At 35.6% G+C, this 23,954-nt stretch overlaps 2 protein-coding genes and 1 pseudogene across 2 annotated transcripts in view; 2 read left to right on the top strand and 1 right to left on the bottom strand.

Moving 5' to 3' along the window:
• Nucleotides 1-1,385: 1,385 nt before the first annotated feature.
• On the top strand, nt 1,386-19,041 carry LOC146485726 (uncharacterized). Its single transcript, XM_085103090.1, has 4 exons — nt 1,386-1,556; nt 3,235-3,417; nt 10,605-10,637; nt 18,755-19,041. Coding segments are annotated over exons 1-4 (306 nt in total). The 5' UTR covers nt 1,386-1,468; the 3' UTR covers nt 18,757-19,041.
• An 845-nt stretch (nt 19,042-19,886) lies between these two features.
• On the bottom strand, nt 19,887-20,937 carry LOC146485725 (uncharacterized; annotated as a pseudogene).
• Nucleotides 20,938-22,390: 1,453 nt separating this feature from the next.
• LOC146485724 (2-aminomuconic semialdehyde dehydrogenase-like) overlaps nt 22,391-23,954 on the top strand; it is an 18,057-nt gene continuing 16,493 nt past the window's right edge. The window contains exon 1 of the mRNA XM_085103086.1: nt 22,391-22,580. Coding sequence (XP_084959212.1) covers nt 22,546-22,580 — 35 coding nt within the window. The 5' untranslated portion in view covers nt 22,391-22,545. The remainder of the gene's footprint in view (nt 22,581-23,954) is intronic.

Here is a 23,954-nt window from a genome sequence, read left to right as displayed (position 1 = left end):
TGTCAAATAATTCTCATAAAACATCGCTTCTGAAAAATTCATGAATTGGAAACTCTTGGCACTAGGAACAGGATTTTAAGACAAAAATTGGAGGGATGTAGCTAGTGCCAGAAAGCGTCCAGTCGTTCTTTGAACTTTCCATACATTTCTCTCAGGCGAGGCCTATTCTAACACAGGTCTAATCTTCATGCATAGTGTGGAGAGTTTATTGAAACATCAAGATATTTGTTGTTATAAGCGTCTCCACATGACTTGTTTGTTGGGTATCAACTGAAGACATTTTCAGGAGAATAGGCCTTATCACGGTTTTCGACGCCATTTTGACGGGTAGGCAAACAGGCTTGAAATAACAGTGTTTGTATGGAAATCCGATGTCAAATAATTTTCATAAAACATCGCTTCTGAAAAATTCATGAATTGGAAACTTTTGGCACCAGGAAAAGGATTTTAAGAAAACAATTTGCCAAGAGAGCTTGCTCGCAGGCTAAGCTACACCCCTCTAATTGTTTTCTAACACAGGTCTAATCTTCATGCATCATTCATGCATAATCTTCATAAATGCATGCATTTAATACTGATACCTTTATTTATTTCACCAGGAAAAGGATTTTAAGAAAACAATTTGCCAAGAGAGCTTGCTCGCAGGCTAAGCTACACCCCTCTAATTGTTTTCTTAAAATCCTTTTCCTGGTGAAATAAATAAAGGTATCAGTATTAAATGGATGGAGAATATGGACAACATGATATTGGGGCTTACTCAGAAGTGACACTTTCAAGGTGGTGATAAAATTTAATCAGCTCAAGAATCCAGTGTGCTGCTCTCCCTTGGCCTAGTATATCCACTTACCTGATAATCTTAGCTGTGAAAGAATACTTACCACATTGTAGAGCAGTAATCAAATGTAGACTGAAGTAAAAATTGAGGGGCGCATCCAAGGGGATCGCAACATTTAAAGTCGGTTATTGAATTCCTGATTTTCCTTGTCTAGACTGGTGTAGCAAGCACTGTGGGAGCAGTAGTTTTCGTTGAAACTCGAGGCCCCCTTTCTCGTGCCCACAGGATGGTGCAGATATGTGAATCCCTAGTAAAGTTGAATCCCTAATCTTCCCGTTGATGGATAATTCTCAACACACTTCAGTTTTCACAGTATACCGTTTATCAGACACGGCCGGCGAGCGGCTATTCCGCTAAAATGGGAAAAGACCATAAAACGAGTGTGAACTAAAGCCAGTTTGGCCCAATCACAACTCCTCACGGTACAGTGCGCAGTTACGACTAGTCGCAAGTACAGACGGGTGTAGCTCGGGACATAACAGTTATTCTTACACCAAGTACTACGCGAACACGATACCGAAACAAGTAGTCAGCGGTTCACTTGAAAGCCTGGTGGCTAAGCTTTTGTCTCGAGACGCCATCTTGGATTTGTTGGAAGCACTAAAGGTCAGCCTTTCGCTGTTCATTTTAGACATGATCAGAACAGTAGTCTGGTTTGGGGTTGGTGGTTTGTTTACGGCGTGCTACGCTAATCTGGTACGTGGTTTACCCATGTGGAGAAGTAAGTGCCGTTGCATTTTTTTTGTTGTTGTTTCGAGTCCAAGTACGTGGACAGTACTGTACGTAGGACAATATTATTGTGATTCAATACTGTAGTTAACAATTAGATTATGAGCTCGAAATTTCTATCGCGTGATAGTTGATGAGGACGAAGACCGACAGGTTAATTTTTTTTATTGAATAATGATATAAATAAGTCACACCGCGCGCGGATAAATCTACTGACTACAGTACCGTGCAAATGTAAGTTGACAGTCCCTCGAAACTCGAACTTCGCGACTCGATCCAGATCAGATCAGATAGTGAGTAGCGCAGCCAATAAGGGAACAGCATTCGTGATAGAACGTAATAGATTTATATTAGTGATAGACAGAATGTAGGACAGTTTTTTTTTTTTTTTTTTTTTTTTTGCTGGTTCCCCCTTTCCATAATTTTCATTTATTCAAGAATTTAGGTAGGCAAAACTGAGAAAAAGTCGTAAAGTTAAGCTTGCATAATCTTAAATTTGCCCTTTGCAATGCAATGGACTCAAATTAGTAAAGCTAGTGCTCCTGGGGTACAGCTTCAGTGCAAGAACTGTTTTTCTGTAATTTTGATATTCAGCTAGTACCAACAGCACTTCAAAAATAGAACGAGTGGAATGTCTATTTATATGAGACTTTACTTACTAGAACTTAGTGTTTCGCTCAGTGGAAGGAGAGATTTCCACACAGCCCTTACGTTAATTATACATGCACCACTGTCATACTAACCCTCTTCCAAAAATGGCTAGCACGAAATAGAGTTGAGTCGCTTTAGTGTTCGCCAAGTTAATGTATGGGGCCGTGTAGAAATCTTGCCCAATGGAATTCAGTTTTTGTTGTACTCGTGTGGTGGCACTGCTCAAATAATGAGCCGCAGTGTACTGTACACAGATACCACTGTATAAATTATGGACTTTGCCAATTCATCAAGTGGCATTTCAAGACTAAAATAAATTATTGTAGAATTAAGCTAATGTTAAGGTTCCTTACCCTTTGCTTCTTATATTACAGTACCGTGCAAAAGTAAGTTGACAGTCCCTTGAAACTTGAACTTCACAACTCGATCCCCAAAGCTCGAGAGCTTCGAGAATCGAGGCTCGAGTCGAGTGTCAAGTCGCCCGCATTGAGTTTTGAGACAAGAAAACAAAGAACTCTTCACTTGATTAGTTTTTGATACATCTTATCTGAGGTCACAGTTCGGTTTGTTTTACAGTCACCAACGTTCATTCGATAACATGACTCTGCAGACAGCCAAATGTGTTTCCATTTTGGTTGGAGTGATGTGCGCACATGCATACTCGAGCTGGAAAGAGTTTGCTCTTTAAGTATTTTCTCAGTTCCTTGCCGATTACAACCTAAAGTATTGTGCTTTTTTAAGTAATGAAGTGTTGTTTTTTCGAAGTTTTGATTCAAAAGATTCAAGCACAATCAATCATAATTGTACGCAGCATACTGTTTTAGCGAGGGTAAAAGCGATCATGTTTCCATTCTCAGCTTGTGAAACAAATTGCACCCAATCAAATAATTCCCAAAAAGTTGCTTAATCCATGAAAGAAATCGCACAATGTGGTTAATTCTCACTTTACAGTAGTTTCTTTTGAATCTTTTGTTTCACATCACATGCCTCGGTGATAGCAAAACTGTGTTTTTCTGCAGAACCTTTGATGCATGTATTCTGGACTTCTGTTGGGCTGGTTATTGGTTATAAAGGGCACAGGTTTGAGGAAACAGCAGAGGAAAGATATACTGAGTTGATTAAGACGCACAAGAATGCACCTTGGTATCCAAAAGGTCAACTCTTAGCAGAAAGATATGCAAGAGAAAAAGCAGAAAGGGAAGGTAAGTCCACAAGTTGATTACATGGGTACATCCTACACTTTTAGACTACATGATGGTATGTACATTCACATTACATTTTACAGTACATTATCGCGTTTTTGTCATGGTAAGGGTGATTTGGCAGTGTCTTTCAAGTCTTGAATTTCAAATAATGAAATATCTTATTATCCACTCCCCAGAGGGCTTTTCAGGGATAATTTACAACACTGTGTGTGTGTGTGTGTGTGTGTGTGGGGGGGGGTTTACAATAATTATTAAACTATTGAGTTATGGATGCCCCCTCATCGTTGCTCTTGATTCTCTTGATAATTGGCTCTCATTAAAGAAGAGTAGTAATGCTCAAAAGTACACTGACAGTCTCTGTTCAATCTGGATTCTTGATTTAATCTTTAATACCTGAACCTTGTGAGAATCAAGGATTGAGGCTCAATCATTGGGAATCTAGTTAATTTCGGAGTCTTGTGAGTTGGAGGAATGATGGGCGTTAGATGTATAAGATGATGATTGACTGATTGCTCAATAAACTTATCTTTGGAGCAAAACAAATACTTGATGTATTGAACTATTCCTTCTGCATAGAAGCAATGTAAAGATTGAATGAATGAGAATTGACTGACCAAATCAGCCCATAAAAAATGGCTTTCAATATAGAATTGTTTGACTTCAACACTTGGTCATTCTGCTGGCCTTGACTTTGCTGTGCCTTAAGGACAACCAGCATTTTCATGCTCTCTCTGAGTATCTCAGCAGATCCCATGATTTCACATATTTAGCTATTGTGATGTGACTTTAGAGTTCTATAGCGGAGTTTGTTAAGTTTATCAACAAGTGACCCATATCATCTTGTGCTCTTGTCACGGCTTTCCAACGGCGTTAATTGAAACAGCTTAATAACTGTGCATGTACAAGGTATGAGCATTTACTCAGCAGTGTTTCTAGGGGAGGTACCCAGTACTCAATGGACCCAGGTTGGCCTTGCATATACATTTCTAAAAGAAAATTGAATCCAACAGGCTCATTGTTTTTGTGAAACAGTTTAGGCCCCCTTCTTTAAAAATACTGTGAAGTATTTGGTCAAGACACTGTTAGTCTCTTATGCAGCCACCGTTAATTGATTCTCCACACCAAGCTTCTCACCCAATAACAATGCCATTGTATTCTTTGTAGGAAAGTAAGGGACCTGATGCTTTTTTTGCAGTGCTGGTCAAATGTACTTACATGTATTTATTACTTGTGACAAGAAATACATGACTCGCAAAACCTCGCAAAGCTAGGGCTGGGTGGACAGTTGATTTGAAGTGATGTCTTTTGTCTTAGCTCTGTGGTTTGTTGATGTCTCCTTCTTTTTCGCTGCCCTCGCTGAGTTTCGTTGTTTTATCTCGTTCGGCGAATTTGTCTTGTCTCTTGTGTGTCCTCCTGTGGTTCATATGGATCACAGTTTAGTCGTGTTTCATGAATAGTAAACATTTTTCACTGCTTGATAAATAAAGGGACCTGAGGCTGTTTTCGCAGTGCTGGTCAAATGTACTAATGTATTATTTTATTGCTTATGACAAGAAATAAGTGATTCGCAAAACCTTGCGAAGCTAGGGCTGGGTGGATAGTTGATTTGTAGTGATGTTGCCTTTTGTCTTAACTCTGTGGTTTCTTGATGTCTCCTTCTTCTTTACTGCTCGTGCTGAGTTTCATTGTTTAATCTCCTTCGGCAAATTTGTCTTGTCTCTTGTGCGTCCTCCTGTGGTTCATTTGGATCACAGTTTGGTTGTGTTTCACCAATAGTAAACATTTTTCACTGCCTGATGAATACACACATCCAGCCCTCAATGAATAAACATGAGTTGCATCTGACGCCAGCCTTTCTTCCAACCTGTTGCTGTCTAGTAACCTTCTCTTTGTCTGACATCATTCAAACTTTGTTTGCACTGTTGCCAGGCAACAGAACGGACACCTTCATTGATATATATATATAAATATATTTTTGGCTTGAATTTACACAGCTTAGCTCCGCTGACAAATGTATTAACCTCGCTTCGTGAGAAACAAGTCACAACAACAACTGCTGGTCAGAGTACTTTAGGCTGTTTGGTGTCAAACAGTAAATGCAGATCTGTAACAATCATATTGAAAACAAGAAATTTAAGGGTTATTTTTATGATTATTTTCTTGGCTTTAAACAGTTGCAGCAAGAGTTAAAGTTGCCTTGGTTTGTTGACTCATTCTGAAAGTTTTTTTAAGTCCTTGTGGTGTAACCCACCCACCCCAGGTGGAAATCTTATTAAGATCTTAGTAAGATCTTATTAAGTTTCTTATCAAGATTCTTATTAAGAATCTTATTTAAGAATCTTACAAGAATCTTACAAGATCTTGTCACAAGATTCTTACAAGATCTTACAAGATTCTTACAAGATCTTGTAAGATCTTATAAGATTCTAACAAGATCTTAAAACATTCTTACTTAGATCTTACAAGATTTTATAAGATTCTTACCAAGATCTTACAAGATTTCATAAGATTCTTACCAAGATCTTATAAGATGTTATAAGATTCTTGCCAAGATCTTACAAGATTTCATAAGATTCTTACCAAGATCTTACAAGATTTCATAAGATTCTTACAAGACTTTATAAGATTCTTACCAAGATCTTACAAGATTTCATAAGATTCTTACCAAGATCTTACAAGATTCTTTCCAACATCTTACAAGATTTCGACAAGATCTCTTCAAATGTTTTTCTAAGATATTGTCAGAATCTTACCAATTAAAATGTAGAAAGTCTTGGGAGATCCATAACCAGGATAAATTGAAGGGCCAAGATTTGATTTTGCTTTTCAAGCAAGCTGCAAAATAGGGAAAAACCTGACGTGTATACTTAAATTTTCTTTTGGATCGCCCTGACATTTCTGGCAATGACCTACACTGGTTCATTCAAAATTAAACTAGAATCATGTGTTCCTGAGAGTTTGATCACAGCTTGCTTACAATACAAAATCTATACGTACCTAGAAACTGACTTGAGGTGGATATGCTTGTAGCACTTAGATTCAAAGTATGGGCCATTGTTAACCCATAACCAACAAGAAAAATCATGTGTGATAACCTTTTTATTGCTAAATCTTGGCTATTGTGAAATAAATTTATCACAACAATCTTCACAAGTTAACATAATGGAAACTTTCATTGACTACAATGCTATATACAGCTGTTTTACAAGGCATATATTCAAGTTCTGTTGATGCATGCTCACAAGATCAAGAGCACTATAGTTATTATTGTAATCCACAAGAGTGACAGAAACAAATCTTTACCAACAAATGTTCTCTAGACTAGGATAAAGTTCTATAATAATATGTAACTTTTTCTTCTATTTGCATCAATTAATGAAGCACTAATAATAATCTATTTGACTTAATTAATCTGGTAAACAATCCAGAGAATTATTATTTGCCAGTAATATTTTCCCAAGAAAGAAGCAACCTTAAAAACACTTGTACATATGAATAAGAGCTTGGTTTCCACTGGTACAATAATGTTCTTTAGTATTAAAAAATAAATAAATAAATAAAAAATAAACATAAAACAAAAAACCCCAATAATTCCTTTCAGTTGCATGTTAAAAGCAAGAAAACATGGAAGCTTGAAATTATCCTGTATGGCCCCTGTGGAGAAAAAAAGAAAAATAATTAAAAACAAAAGAACAAGATATCATTTTTTATGCTATTTTCCTAATTTTTTTTTGCTAATTTTCTTGCTAAAAAAGCTACCAATTAGAACAATAATTATGCTTTCCATTGGTCAAATCATCATGTACTGTTTGCCTCTGAGCAAATGCTGACAGCAGCCTTCTATTGGCGTCAAAATGTTGAAAGACTGTTTGTTAGAAGTGTCTCCCTCCCTCCTCCTCCTAAGTAAAGTACAATGGAAGCAATGATGACCTGCACGCCAATTTGCCCAAACAACATTGACCAAGAGGAAAGGGGAGCAGCGTTTCAACAACTATTGAGAGTTTATACTGTTTGCGAGCAGAGCCTTTCAACTTTTCAGCCAAAAGAATGGCACCAATATACAAGAGATACTCAGTGAAGCAACTAAAAACAATAATTATTTGTTTTACAAATGATGGGGATGGAATACTAGCTGGATTAAGCCACAACCCACTGAAGAGCAGGATTACATCATCATTGTGTGAATCGCACGAGAATGCCACTTTTCAGTTATTTTGTGAGGATTTCTCTAAGCCAATTGCCCATTTACATTTCTTTTATGCTTACAAACTCCAGAGTTTAGGCTAAACCATTTACAGTGTGCTAAATATTACTATTCCTAATGCAGGTTTGACAAGTTCATAAAAGCCTAATTTATAAGAAAAAATGATTGCATTGATCAAAAGGATTGTTACTGAGTGTTCCCTTTATAATTTATTGCTTGCTGTTTTCAACTATGATATCAAGTGCTGATCAAATACTGCCATTATGTAAGTTACAAAATTTTATTTAGTATTACTATTCCTGAGTAGAATTAGCAGAAGTCACAATTCACAACAAAATTAAATCAGTTAAAATAGATTCCAGCAGTCATAATTATAAGTGACTTTATTGGGCAGGATTTGTTGACTTGACTCTGAAGTTGCAGTCTTGAGTCTCAACCTTGACAACAAAATGGAGATAGGAGTTGAAAATCTACAGTAAAACAGAAAATTGTGCACTTTAAATCGGGTTTTTCTAAGTGATCACAGTGACCACTAAGCTGCCATTAACTTTAATTTAGACAATGTTGCAGTGAGCTTCTCTGACCCATAACAATCTTGTTAGTTCAATTCCTGATGTGAGCAAAATGAGTCATACACTCCACGAAGATCATAAACTGATCTTCACGCCAAATCAAGATCGATCACTCAAGTCTTCAGCTTATAACAACTCTGTCATGATATCAACCCAGCTACAAATTACTCCGTAAAAACGTTTGCAAAGGCTTCATAATAAAAACTAAATAGGGAATGACCACCTCAACAATCTTCGAGAAGCAGCATGCTTATGTAAATGTCTGTAATTCGCGTTAACGATCACACATTTTCAAGCAGTCTTTCACAAAATAATTGGTAACGAAACTTACCTCTTTCTAAAAAGTGTTTGTCCACAGTTTGCTGCTTGAAGCCATCATTTTTTTAGCTAACAGAGGCAAAATCCAGAGGAAATGTGTGCTGTATACTTGAATCCCGCCTAAAATCTAACATGAAACGGTCTTTTCTCCGAGCCTGCAGTGGCATATCTGCTGACCAAAATGGTGCCCAGTCTTCCCAGTCTGAATGAAATCCAAGATAGCTGCCGGTGTTGCTGTGATTCCACGTTTTTCCACGTTTTCTTGCTCATTTTAAAAGCTAGCATTGTGCATGAAAATCGTAGAAATTATGATTTAAAGCATTTTTGTTCTTTCTGGCATTAAATGGAGTTGAGATTCATTAATGCAGGTTTGTAAGTAATAATGTTTTCACAAATGAGTTTCAGTGTAGGACTGAGCATTTAGTTTTTTTCATGCAAATACAATCTGTAAACTGCAAACTGCAAGTCTTAACAGTCATATCTTTTAAGCCTTTGTTTAGAAACACACATGCCTACATAGCGTTTATCAACTTAGAACACTGAAGAAAACAGTATTAAGATGTACAAGATGTCACAACAAACAACTAAATTTCAAAGAAAGTAAAGAGATTATCACAGTCAGTGTGAGAGTCTTGCTGGCATGTTTATTCTTAGATCCTGTCAAGATTCTTGTAAGATATTATGTGATCTTAATAAAAAATTGAACCAAAGAAGAAGTTTTTGTTTTTGTTTTACAAGATCTTCATAAGAACTGTTTTCAAAAAATCTTATTCTTTATTTATGCTAAGATCTTACAAAGATAATTGTAAGGTGGTAAGATCTTAATCAGAGTGGTTGTAAGATCTTGGTACAAATTTCAATTAAGATCTTATTAAGAAAACATTAGGAAATAGGTAAGATCTTATCAAAATATGTTTAAGATCTTATTTTTAATTTATAGTAAGATCTTAACAAGATTCTTGTAAGTTAATTCTTAAGATCTTAACAAGATTGCTAATAAGATCTTGTCACAAATTTTGATAAGATCTTAATAAGAAAATATTAAGAAATGGATAAGATCTTATTAATAGCTGTTTAAGATCTTATTGATTGTTAGGTTGAGGATTTTATCAAGATTCTTACAAGTATCTTACAAGAATTTAGTAAGATCTTGTAAGATCTTATAAGATCTTAAAATGCTGAAGATTGTATAGTTTGCATTAAGATTTTATTAAGAAGTGTTGTAAGATCTTATTAAGATATGAAATCTTAACAAGATCTTATTAAGATCTTAGTGTTATTTTCATTCTTACAAGATTCTTACAAGATCTTGTAAGATCTTACAAGATCTTAATAAGATTTCCACCTGGGACCCCCTCCCTCCATGAAAATCAATGTTGTACAGTTTGCAGGAATATGACAGTTTAAACCTACCTGCATCAACACTTAAAAGTCACAATACAGTACATTGTAAGTAAGGAAGTGAGTAAATTTCCAACAGGATCACTTTGTACAGGGAAAAGCTAATTTGGCCAAGTGTTTCAACCATTATTTTTGCAAGTTGTTAGACTGATTTTGTCATTCCAGCAGCCTTGATCTTACAGTGAGAACTAGTTGCCCTGTGCATTAAGGTCCACACTGTTTTAACATTTCTGAAAAGCCTTTTCTTCTCATAATTAAAAATAGAATAAATCTAACTATTGTACTACATGTACAATGTACATTGGCCTTCTGTGACACTTTGTGATCATCAAGGGACCATAAATTAAAATAATATTAATCCAGTTGCCAACCTTACACAAAATGGGAAAATTTTCAAAACTTGCTTATGAAGACCAACAAATAAGTGACCTTCTTCTTAGTATCATCAAAACATTGTTTTGTTGATATAAACATTTCCTGTAATGTGGTTTGTTGAATATCAAGACTTGAAAGGAAAACACCCTAACCTAAATTTTGCTCTTGAACATTATCAGTGATGCCCTGAATTTCTGTTCATGAGACTGATTGACTAGATAGTACAGTACATATAACTACAGTGTACACATGGTGCTGTAGAGTTACATGTACATTGTAAGAAAATGTTATTTGTTTTTCTTATCTTTACCTAGCTGCTTTGGCAGGAATGGAAGAAGTGGCTGCTTGTGAGTATGCAACCTTCTGCCATTTAATTTCTTTTCAGCAGCATGAAAAACTACTACAATGTACATGTACATGTAGGATTAACTTTGTTTGAAGGCTTTTTCTTGGGTTATTTGTACTGTACATAAATAATTGGCAGTTTTCTTTTTCCAGTAAATATTAGCAAATAGTCGGGGCGTATTAATGACCTACAATAATTCCTCGCATGGTATAACACTTGTCAATTAAAACTCCGTTATGGGATATTTCAATTTCAGATATTTGATTGACTCACGTTGGTTCACTTCGCCTCAACTGACTACACAATTCATTTCGTTTTACCTTTCTTATATAAATTTTGTTATCCCAGTGAGATTTAACGGGGCAGTGTCATCTATTTTAGTGTCACTTTGAGTGGCCAAAAACCGTATTTGAATCGATGCAATCGTTAAAATAATGTTTCAGTTTTGTTAACAATAACCCCACTAGTGCACAGATACTACTATTAATTATGTTTGGCTGCGGATGGCTTGGATGGATATGGATTGCAACTTGAAAAAATTGGCCGATTTTTTTCAGTGCTTCTTGTAAATTAATCAGAAAAACTAACGCAGAGAGATTTCGACGTTTCGATGACATCCTGTCATCATTATCAAGAAAATTTTCTTGATAAGGATATGGAGACAATATGGAAAATAAAGATACATGTAAAGTCTGGAAAAAATGGGGGGAAAAAAGCATTTTGGGTTTTCAAAGCTGCCTATGGCAACTGGTAAATTGATGTTAGTGAAATCTTTGTAAGATAATCGAGTTTCATCTAAATTTCGTCGTAGCCAATAGTTAGTTCTTTCTGTTCTAGTGTGTGATTTGACTCATAACTTTGAGTCTGGAGTAAAAAATTATGGTTTGAAAGTATTAAGGTGTACTGGCGATTTTGCTGTATTTTCATCAAAACTGGTCAAATATTTGACAAAGAAACTGCTTTGTAACATGGAATTGCTCTTACAACACCTGGAAGAAAATGTTAAGGTTTTTCTTCAACGAAGAACAAACCATGATGAATTTTAGCGACTTCTCTAGAATACACACGATCTTGAAAAAATTGGTTGCAATCCATTTTCATCCTAGCCATCTGCAGCCAAACATAATTAATACCAGTTTCTGTGCACAAGTAGGGTTATTGTTAACAAAACTGAACCATTATTTTAACGATTCCATTGAAACAAATGTTTTTCGGCTATTCTCATTGACACTAAAAATAGGTGACACTCCCCGTTTAAACAACAGAACGGACACCTTCATTGATATATATATATAAATATATTTTTGGCTTGAATTTACACAGCTTAGCTCCGCTGACAAATGTATTAACCTCGCTTCGTGAGAAACAAGTCACAACAACAACTGCTGGTCAGAGTACTTTAGGCTGTTTGGTGTCAAACAGTAAATGCAGATCTGTAACAATCATATTGAAAACAAGAAATTTAAGGGTTATTTTTATGATTATTTTCTTGGCTTTAAACAGTTGCAGCAAGAGTTAAAGTTGCCTTGGTTTGTTGACTCATTCTGAAAGTTTTTTTAAGTCCTTGTGGTGTAACCCACCCACCCCAGGTGGAAATCTTATTAAGATCTTAGTAAGATCTTATTAAGTTTCTTATCAAGATTCTTATTAAGAATCTTATTTAAGAATCTTACAAGAATCTTACAAGATCTTGTCACAAGATTCTTACAAGATCTTACAAGATTCTTACAAGATCTTGTAAGATCTTATAAGATTCTAACAAGATCTTAAAACATTCTTACTTAGATCTTACAAGATTTTATAAGATTCTTACCAAGATCTTACAAGATTTCATAAGATTCTTACCAAGATCTTATAAGATGTTATAAGATTCTTGCCAAGATCTTACAAGATTTCATAAGATTCTTACCAAGATCTTACAAGATTTCATAAGATTCTTACAAGACTTTATAAGATTCTTACCAAGATCTTACAAGATTTCATAAGATTCTTACCAAGATCTTACAAGATTCTTTCCAACATCTTACAAGATTTCGACAAGATCTCTTCAAATGTTTTTCTAAGATATTGTCAGAATCTTACCAATTAAAATGTAGAAAGTCTTGGGAGATCCATAACCAGGATAAATTGAAGGGCCAAGATTTGATTTTGCTTTTCAAGCAAGCTGCAAAATAGGGAAAAACCTGACGTGTATACTTAAATTTTCTTTTGGATCGCCCTGACATTTCTGGCAATGACCTACACTGGTTCATTCAAAATTAAACTAGAATCATGTGTTCCTGAGAGTTTGATCACAGCTTGCTTACAATACAAAATCTATACGTACCTAGAAACTGACTTGAGGTGGATATGCTTGTAGCACTTAGATTCAAAGTATGGGCCATTGTTAACCCATAACCAACAAGAAAAATCATGTGTGATAACCTTTTTATTGCTAAATCTTGGCTATTGTGAAATAAATTTATCACAACAATCTTCACAAGTTAACATAATGGAAACTTTCATTGACTACAATGCTATATACAGCTGTTTTACAAGGCATATATTCAAGTTCTGTTGATGCATGCTCACAAGATCAAGAGCACTATAGTTATTATTGTAATCCACAAGAGTGACAGAAACAAATCTTTACCAACAAATGTTCTCTAGACTAGGATAAAGTTCTATAATAATATGTAACTTTTTCTTCTATTTGCATCAATTAATGAAGCACTAATAATAATCTATTTGACTTAATTAATCTGGTAAACAATCCAGAGAATTATTATTTGCCAGTAATATTTTCCCAAGAAAGAAGCAACCTTAAAAACACTTGTACATATGAATAAGAGCTTGGTTTCCACTGGTACAATAATGTTCTTTAGTATTAAAAAATAAATAAATAAATAAAAAATAAACATAAAACAAAAAACCCCAATAATTCCTTTCAGTTGCATGTTAAAAGCAAGAAAACATGGAAGCTTGAAATTATCCTGTATGGCCCCTGTGGAGAAAAAAAGAAAAATAATTAAAAACAAAAGAACAAGATATCATTTTTTATGCTATTTTCCTAATTTTTTTTTGCTAATTTTCTTGCTAAAAAAGCTACCAATTAGAACAATAATTATGCTTTCCATTGGTCAAATCATCATGTACTGTTTGCCTCTGAGCAAATGCTGACAGCAGCCTTCTATTGGCGTCAAAATGTTGAAAGACTGTTTGTTAGAAGTGTCTCCCTCCCTCCTCCTCCTAAGTAAAGTACAATGGAAGCAATGATGACCTGCACGCCAATTTGCCCAAACAACATTGACCAAGAGGAAAGGGGAGCAGCGTTTCAACAACTATTGAGAGTTTATACTGTTTGCGAGCAGAGCCTTTCAACTTTTCAGCCAAAAGAATGGCACCAATATACAAGAGATACTCAGTGAAGCAACTAAAAACAATAATTATTTGTTTTACAAATGATGGGGATGGAATACTAGCTGGATTAAGCCACAACCCACTGAAGAGCAGGATTACATCATCATTGTGTGAATCGCACGAGAATGCCACTTTTCAGTTATTTTGTGAGGATTTCTCTAAGCCAATTGCCCATTTACATTTCTTTTATGCTTACAAACTCCAGAGTTTAGGCTAAACCATTTACAGTGTGCTAAATATTACTATTCCTAATGCAGGTTTGACAAGTTCATAAAAGCCTAATTTATAAGAAAAAATGATTGCATTGATCAAAAGGATTGTTACTGAGTGTTCCCTTTATAATTTATTGCTTGCTGTTTTCAACTATGATATCAAGTGCTGATCAAATACTGCCATTATGTAAGTTACAAAATTTTATTTAGTATTACTATTCCTGAGTAGAATTAGCAGAAGTCACAATTCACAACAAAATTAAATCAGTTAAAATAGATTCCAGCAGTCATAATTATAAGTGACTTTATTGGGCAGGATTTGTTGACTTGACTCTGAAGTTGCAGTCTTGAGTCTCAACCTTGACAACAAAATGGAGATAGGAGTTGAAAATCTACAGTAAAACAGAAAATTGTGCACTTTAAATCGGGTTTTTCTAAGTGATCACAGTGACCACTAAGCTGCCATTAACTTTAATTTAGACAATGTTGCAGTGAGCTTCTCTGACCCATAACAATCTTGTTAGTTCAATTCCTGATGTGAGCAAAATGAGTCATACACTCCACGAAGATCATAAACTGATCTTCACGCCAAATCAAGATCGATCACTCAAGTCTTCAGCTTATAACAACTCTGTCATGATATCAACCCAGCTACAAATTACTCCGTAAAAACGTTTGCAAAGGCTTCATAATAAAAACTAAATAGGGAATGACCACCTCAACAATCTTCGAGAAGCAGCATGCTTATGTAAATGTCTGTAATTCGCGTTAACGATCACACATTTTCAAGCAGTCTTTCACAAAATAATTGGTAACGAAACTTACCTCTTTCTAAAAAGTGTTTGTCCACAGTTTGCTGCTTGAAGCCATCATTTTTTTAGCTAACAGAGGCAAAATCCAGAGGAAATGTGTGCTGTATACTTGAATCCCGCCTAAAATCTAACATGAAACGGTCTTTTCTCCGAGCCTGCAGTGGCATATCTGCTGACCAAAATGGTGCCCAGTCTTCCCAGTCTGAATGAAATCCAAGATAGCTGCCGGTGTTGCTGTGATTCCACGTTTTTCCACGTTTTCTTGCTCATTTTAAAAGCTAGCATTGTGCATGAAAATCGTAGAAATTATGATTTAAAGCATTTTTGTTCTTTCTGGCATTAAATGGAGTTGAGATTCATTAATGCAGGTTTGTAAGTAATAATGTTTTCACAAATGAGTTTCAGTGTAGGACTGAGCATTTAGTTTTTTTCATGCAAATACAATCTGTAAACTGCAAACTGCAAGTCTTAACAGTCATATCTTTTAAGCCTTTGTTTAGAAACACACATGCCTACATAGCGTTTATCAACTTAGAACACTGAAGAAAACAGTATTAAGATGTACAAGATGTCACAACAAACAACTAAATTTCAAAGAAAGTAAAGAGATTATCACAGTCAGTGTGAGAGTCTTGCTGGCATGTTTATTCTTAGATCCTGTCAAGATTCTTGTAAGATATTATGTGATCTTAATAAAAAATTGAACCAAAGAAGAAGTTTTTGTTTTTGTTTTACAAGATCTTCATAAGAACTGTTTTCAAAAAATCTTATTCTTTATTTATGCTAAGATCTTACAAAGATAATTGTAAGGTGGTAAGATCTTAATCAGAGTGGTTGTAAGATCTTGGTACAAATTTCAATTAAGATCTTATTAAGAAAACATTAGGAAATAGGTAAGATCTTATCAAAATATGTTTAAGATCTTATTTTTAATTTATAGTAAGATCTTAACAAGATTCTTGTAAGTTAATTCTTAAGATCTTAACAAGATTGCTAATAAGATCTTGTCACAAATTTTGATAAGATCTTAATAAGAAAATATTAAGAAATGGATAAGATCTTATTAATAGCTGTTTAAGATCTTATTGATTGTTAGGTTGAGGATTTTATCAAGATTCTTACAAGTATCTTACAAGAATTTAGTAAGATCTTGTAAGATCTTATAAGATCTTAAAATGCTGAAGATTGTATAGTTTGCATTAAGATTTTATTAAGAAGTGTTGTAAGATCTTATTAAGATATGAAATCTTAACAAGATCTTATTAAGATCTTAGTGTTATTTTCATTCTTACAAGATTCTTACAAGATCTTGTAAGATCTTACAAGATCTTAATAAGATTTCCACCTGGGACCCCCTCCCTCCATGAAAATCAATGTTGTACAGTTTGCAGGAATATGACAGTTTAAACCTACCTGCATCAACACTTAAAAGTCACAATACAGTACATTGTAAGTAAGGAAGTGAGTAAATTTCCAACAGGATCACTTTGTACAGGGAAAAGCTAATTTGGCCAAGTGTTTCAACCATTATTTTTGCAAGTTGTTAGACTGATTTTGTCATTCCAGCAGCCTTGATCTTACAGTGAGAACTAGTTGCCCTGTGCATTAAGGTCCACACTGTTTTAACATTTCTGAAAAGCCTTTTCTTCTCATAATTAAAAATAGAATAAATCTAACTATTGTACTACATGTACAATGTACATTGGCCTTCTGTGACACTTTGTGATCATCAAGGGACCATAAATTAAAATAATATTAATCCAGTTGCCAACCTTACACAAAATGGGAAAATTTTCAAAACTTGCTTATGAAGACCAACAAATAAGTGACCTTCTTCTTAGTATCATCAAAACATTGTTTTGTTGATATAAACATTTCCTGTAATGTGGTTTGTTGAATATCAAGACTTGAAAGGAAAACACCCTAACCTAAATTTTGCTCTTGAACATTATCAGTGATGCCCTGAATTTCTGTTCATGAGACTGATTGACTAGATAGTACAGTACATATAACTACAGTGTACACATGGTGCTGTAGAGTTACATGTACATTGTAAGAAAATGTTATTTGTTTTTCTTATCTTTACCTAGCTGCTTTGGCAGGAATGGAAGAAGTGGCTGCTTGTGAGTATGCAACCTTCTGCCATTTAATTTCTTTTCAGCAGCATGAAAAACTACTACAATGTACATGTACATGTAGGATTAACTTTGTTTGAAGGCTTTTTCTTGGGTTATTTGTACTGTACATAAATAATTGGCAGTTTTCTTTTTCCAGTAAATATTAGCAAATAGTCGGGGCGTATTAATGACCTACAATAATTCCTCGCATGGTATAACACTTGTCAATTAAAACTCCGTTATGGGATATTTCAATTTCAGATATTTGATTGACTCACGTTGGTTCACTTCGCCTCAACTGACTACACAATTCATTTCGTTTTACCTTTCTTATATAAATTTTGTTATCCCAGTGAGATTTAACGGGGCAGTGTCATCTATTTTAGTGTCACTTTGAGTGGCCAAAAACCGTATTTGAATCGATGCAATCGTTAAAATAATGTTTCAGTTTTGTTAACAATAACCCCACTAGTGCACAGATACTACTATTAATTATGTTTGGCTGCGGATGGCTTGGATGGATATGGATTGCAACTTGAAAAAATTGGCCGATTTTTTTCAGTGCTTCTTGTAAATTAATCAGAAAAACTAACGCAGAGAGATTTCGACGTTTCGATGACATCCTGTCATCATTATCAAGAAAATTTTCTTGATAAGGATATGGAGACAATATGGAAAATAAAGATACATGTAAAGTCTGGAAAAAATGGGGGGAAAAAAGCATTTTGGGTTTTCAAAGCTGCCTATGGCAACTGGTAAATTGATGTTAGTGAAATCTTTGTAAGATAATCGAGTTTCATCTAAATTTCGTCGTAGCCAATAGTTAGTTCTTTCTGTTCTAGTGTGTGATTTGACTCATAACTTTGAGTCTGGAGTAAAAAATTATGGTTTGAAAGTATTAAGGTGTACTGGCGATTTTGCTGTATTTTCATCAAAACTGGTCAAATATTTGACAAAGAAACTGCTTTGTAACATGGAATTGCTCTTACAACACCTGGAAGAAAATGTTAAGGTTTTTCTTCAACGAAGAACAAACCATGATGAATTTTAGCGACTTCTCTAGAATACACACGATCTTGAAAAAATTGGTTGCAATCCATTTTCATCCTAGCCATCTGCAGCCAAACATAATTAATACCAGTTTCTGTGCACAAGTAGGGTTATTGTTAACAAAACTGAACCATTATTTTAACGATTCCATTGAAACAAATGTTTTTCGGCTATTCTCATTGACACTAAAAATAGGTGACACTCCCCGTTTAAATTTGTATACAAAAATGTGTGCGAACCCAGTAAATAATAAAAACCTTAATTTACATAAGAAGCCAAAAAAATTAAGGATTCTGGTAGTTGTAATAACAAGATAATGGATAAAAGTACAGCAAATCCATTATACATGTGCAAGGTCAGATTTAAAGCTAGAAGCTTTTGGGCCGTAGTACATGTACATCCAAAAACATTCTTAACAAACAGAACAGAAACTTCTTAGTAAAATGACGTCATTGTGATAACGGCCGTATTGTTTAGTTTCTAACACTGTTTTTTGTTTTTGTTTTTTGTTTTTTCCCTTCCACGCAGGAGTTGAAGCTAAATCTTTGTGGAAACGTTTGTTAATATGTTGCGTGATTCTTTGCGAGTTGTCTTCAGTGTGCGAGAGGAAATGAATGTCCTTTTCATGTGCCTTGCTTGAGTCAGAAACTACATACAGTTAATCGGCAACAAGCTTGACACCTTCAAGACAGTCTCCTTTTCTCAAATTGTTGCCATGTTACTCACTACAGCCTCTTTAGAATCAAAGCTAATATGCGCTGTGTAAATAATACAGGTGGTTGGATTTAAGGTTAATAAAAATTGTAATTTCTTGAGGTTGTTGTCGGTGGTTTCATTCAGCGTCACGTATATGTGAACTATTTTAGCGATTTTTTGGATTGGATTGGATTAAGTGAAACTTTACTTGAACACTTAAAATTCATAACTACATAGCAAAATTGATAAAATCTATATCCTAAATATACTGGGTCAGTTATTAAAAGACAGTTTAGACGGTGTTTAAGAAAACCACGTTCTTAGCCATTTTCAATTTTGCCAACACTCATATCTGAATATTGTCTGCTGCTGACAGTAACAAGAAGGCTTGCATCCCAGACTAGAAAACTATTAATTTCCTTAAAATAAACCAGCTATAAACAGATTTGGAGGCCCACTGATTGTCTTAAGCCGCGACCTAAGCTAGACTGTTTAAATAACTGGCCCACTATGTCTACCTCGATTTTGAAAATAGTCCCGCTCAAGTCAATAACGGTGCTCGAAAAATCTTCGTGAATACCATTATTATAAGAATACAATCGGTCACCGAAAGAGGGTGCAAGAGTATAGCTGTTGATAGGGTCAGCTGTTCCAAATTCTCTTTGTCACTTAGACAGTTCTCCACGGCTTCGCTCCAGTCTATTTAAACGAGCTCTCTAATTTCATTACCAAATTGCACTCCACTCAGTTCAATTACCATTATTTATGATGTAAAATGCGTTTTTAAGAACCTATTTATTATTATTATTATTATTATTATTATTATTATTATTATTATTATTATTACTATTATTATTATTATTATTATTATTATTATTATTATTATGTGCAGTTAAAAAACGTACGTATATGCTAAAAGAGAACCACATAGGGCGCGCAGCGTAACGTATGAGATGTTAAGGAACTATAAAAAGAAAACTGCTGAGTTAAAAAAAAAAATAGCGATAAAATGTAAAAATCTCATAAAATATAAAAGTTCTCCAACACAAAAACTATATGGAGCTTCTACGCTATTCCCTAAAGGAAAGTCAATTGACGGCAGCTTTGAAAGTTCTCACTATGTTGAGAGAACTCGAGATGGTAGCCTTCTGCATCCTTCTCAATACGTCATAACCCCTGCTGCCAAAGAGCTTCCTCATTGTCAGGTCTACATCCCTTGACCATCCCCCAAGCACGTCAATGATGATGTTACATTGTTCAACGTCATAGCCAGGGTACCGCTTCTTAAGCTCGAATCGCAGTGGCCCGTACTTGACCGTCTTCTCCTCGGACTTCTTTTCCCGATGCTCCATCCACGGACAGGACATCTCCACAGCCCACACCTTCTTATACTTGTGGTCCACAAATCGAGCGTCCACTCTGTTAGCCTTGACGATGGTATCAGTTCAGCATAAACTGGAACATCCCAAAACGCTAATTCCTCAGATGACTCATAGACTGGTTTGGACACTGCACACGAGTGCCAGGGAGGAACTGAATCAATTAGCCTCAGATCCCTCGTCATCTCGAAAAAGAGGACTTTCAGTGCTGCGTTGTGTCTTTCTAGGTACTTAGACTGGGCCAGAGCAGAGCAACCCGCTAGCACATGCGCAAGTGTCTCAGGAGATTTCCCACACAGTCTACACGTGACGTCGCCCTGTTCTACACCTGTTTTGTGGACTGTGTACACCTTAGTGGCGTAAGCTGCTCGTACAACAACTCCATTACCCCAGCGATGGTATGGGTAGGAGCACAGGTCCAATCACGCAGCCAAGCAAAACATCCACTCTGATTTAGCTCGCTCTCCTGCCACCTAGCCTGCAAAAACCGTCCATGCCACTTCTCCTCTTTGATCTTCTCTTTCAGCTTCTCCATATCTCCGTCTCAGGATCACTCACAGACCGGCACAACGGTTGATGGTACTCCAAAGACAGGCTCGTGCCCAGTTCCTCGGCAAACTTACGCGCTTCCTCCATTATTATTATTATTATTATTATTATTATTATTATTATTATTATTATTATTATTATTATTATTATTCATTTGAGAAAAATACACACACTTTTGAATTTGAAAGACATGTTTCGGATACAACCGTATCCATCATCAGTTTCGGGATGTTACAAGTTGTGAAAATATATATACATATATACAACAAGCGGTAGAAAATTACATTAATGAACAATGGCTAATTACACGTTACATAATACTAAATGGAATACAAAAAAATGATTGAACAATGTGGCTGATTACAAGAACAGATGTGAAACAAACTAGAAATTACTGAGAGAAATGAAAAAGTAAATTAGAGTAAAAGTGTCAAATTAATATGTTTGAGCCGTTTGTTGTGTGAGGGTCGCTCCCATTCAATGTGGAGGCCCTCTTTGATCTTCAGTTGCAACGTAGTGGTGTGAATGTAAGGGGATAGATATAAGGATTGTTTTCAAATCTTGTAAGTTAAAAAACATGTTTGGAGTGAAGGATTCGGTTCCAAATGTTTTGCGTTCTCGTGTGGTGTATAAATTCGCATGTGCTGGCTGTCACGCCAGTTATGTCGGGGAAACCACTCGACATTTTGCCACACGGGTTCACGAACATTTACACTCTGACCGTAATTCTCGCATCTTCAAGCGTTTAAAGGGATCGGAGTCATGTAGGGATCTGTGTTCGGAGGCTTATTTTTCCATCCTGGACTCGGATCCCACTACGTAAGTTTCAACGTGATAAAACGAAACACAAGGTCTACGAGAGCAAATCATCAATACAAACTCTATGTCAAGCCAGCACGACTCAATTGTTATAAACATTCTCTTTTCGTTAGAACTGTCAAACTATGGAATGAATTACCGGGTGATATATTGGCAGCTGATAGCTTTCAGCATTTTAAATCTAAGCTCAAAATGTATTTAAATAATTGACTGTAAAGATCTTGATTTATGTATATTTGTTTTCTTTTTTCTTTTTTTATTGGGGGAGTTTTCGCGTAGGCCTAACCTCTAAACTCCCTTTTCTAGAAGTACTTTTTTTTATTTGTATATATAGTCTGTTCCTGAAATAAATAAAGTATGATATGTTAAGAGGTGCTACGTGATACAGCTGTAATATTTGAATGATTATTACATTTCGGGTTTCAGTGTGTGATTTCGTCCACGGACTCAAAAGTTGGAACCACTTGTTCAGCATTATAAACAATGAACGCTGGAAATGACAATCCACTGGGAAGTTTTGAAGCAAAAACTTTGCCAAAAACGAAAAAATGTATATTATCAGGATGCGGGAATGTGATTGGCTTAACGTTACGACGTCATTGGCTCTTGCCGATCACATTGTCCAGCTATCGAACGCACTTTATGATCCCACATAAATTATAAGTAATGACAATGACAGCCCGTTTTAGAATTGAGCCACCGTCAATAATATGCACGTCTGATTGTGTTAATTCATGCACAGTTGGTTTGTGCCTAAATTATAAAGCCAAGCGGAATGAAATTCAAAACTTGAATTTAGTTTGTGTGTCGGCTGTAACCAGCTGCTTGTGGGAGCGTTGCGCAGCAGAGGAATCGACGACAGAAATCAAGCGATTCATGGATTTCCTAGCTCAAATTAACCATCTTTTTAGGTAAGGAAAAAAAATGAACAAGGAGGATTTCCTCTCTGTAATATGATAAATCAGTCATGCGCCTTCAAGCTCTTGACAGGTAACACAATTAAGTGAATGATCGATGCCGCGGTTACGAAGGAAGTCATCTAGAGATCAACGAATTAAGAAGTAGTGTACAGTTATACATTCAGAAATTTTCCACATATTGAAGCTTCAGCCGTCCTACTGAAATCCTTAAAACGAAAAGTCGTTTCCGGAAGCGGAAATGGTTACGAATCAACATCTTTCAATGTTGAAGGGGTCGAAGTTTGGAGGTGGTTAGACATGCTACAAGTCGACCACGCGACTTTGGCGAGCGGAGCGAGCATCTTTATGAGCTTTTTTAGACCGCGAGTTTGGTACTCAACACATACACGAAAAACGAAATTGAGTGAGAGCCTCTAGTAGAAGCTGCCAGAAAAACGCCAAAAAATGAAAGAAAATTTGAAAGCTGCCCTCAACAAAACGACGAAATCGAGCTATACATTGAAAGTCTAAGAGGTGGTGTGAGGGATGATTCTCTCCTAGGCCTGGCTTTGTTGCGACTTTCTTTTTAAAAAGTGTTGTGTCTTTATTTAAAATTTTTAGTTGCAGCTCGCAAGTTATTTTCTGTAATAATTGCATGAGAAGTTTCTACAACAAGTGCCTTTAACAAAAAGTTACGTAATGTTTGAAGGTAGCTTAACCAGTTGTTGCCCAGTGTGCTAATGCAGTTCGATTTCGTCGTTTTGTTAAGTGCAGCTTTCAAATTTTCTTACATATTTTGGCCTTTTTCTGGCAGCTTGTACTAGAGGCTTTCAGTCAATTTCGTTCTCATTTATGTGTTAAGTGCCTTTTCAAGCAGTACGATTCAGACTATCACGGCGAAGTTTCGATTTGAAAGAGATCAATACCGACAGCTTAAACCATACCATTTTCCCTCCGGTCCAAGTAGGTTGCCGTTAAATCGAAGACTATGCCCCATTCATTTATTCGGTCGAATTAAGCAAACGAACAGTTGTTAACTACAACCCCGATTAAAATGAACTTATTCCGTTTTGTCTCACAAGCTTCCTAATTCTTCAGGTAGCCGGTTGAAAACCACGTTGTTCATAAGTTTGTTTACAACGCTCAGTTGATGGACGTAAATATTAAATAGGCGCATCGTATGGTTAAAATTATTTTCAGCTGAGAAGAAAAGCTTCTTCGTTTCCGTCACGAGAATAGACTTTTAATTTTTAAATAAGCTATAAAGCTGATTCAGATACCGGATGGAAATTAATTTGCTCCAAAGAGAAACTCTAAGTTGGCTTCACAGCGATAGTCAGCTCGGTCCGCTTCTTAAATATTTATATAAAATGATCAGAATTAATG

Source organism: Pavona decussata, unplaced genomic scaffold (genome assembly GCF_977016875.1).
Source record: "Pavona decussata unplaced genomic scaffold, jaPavDecu1.1 SCAFFOLD_25, whole genome shotgun sequence".
In the NCBI taxonomy this organism is placed as follows: domain Eukaryota; kingdom Metazoa; phylum Cnidaria; class Anthozoa; order Scleractinia; family Agariciidae; genus Pavona; species Pavona decussata.
The sequence above is the reverse complement of the archived record's forward strand: the minus strand, read 5'-3'. Positions and strand labels throughout refer to the sequence as shown.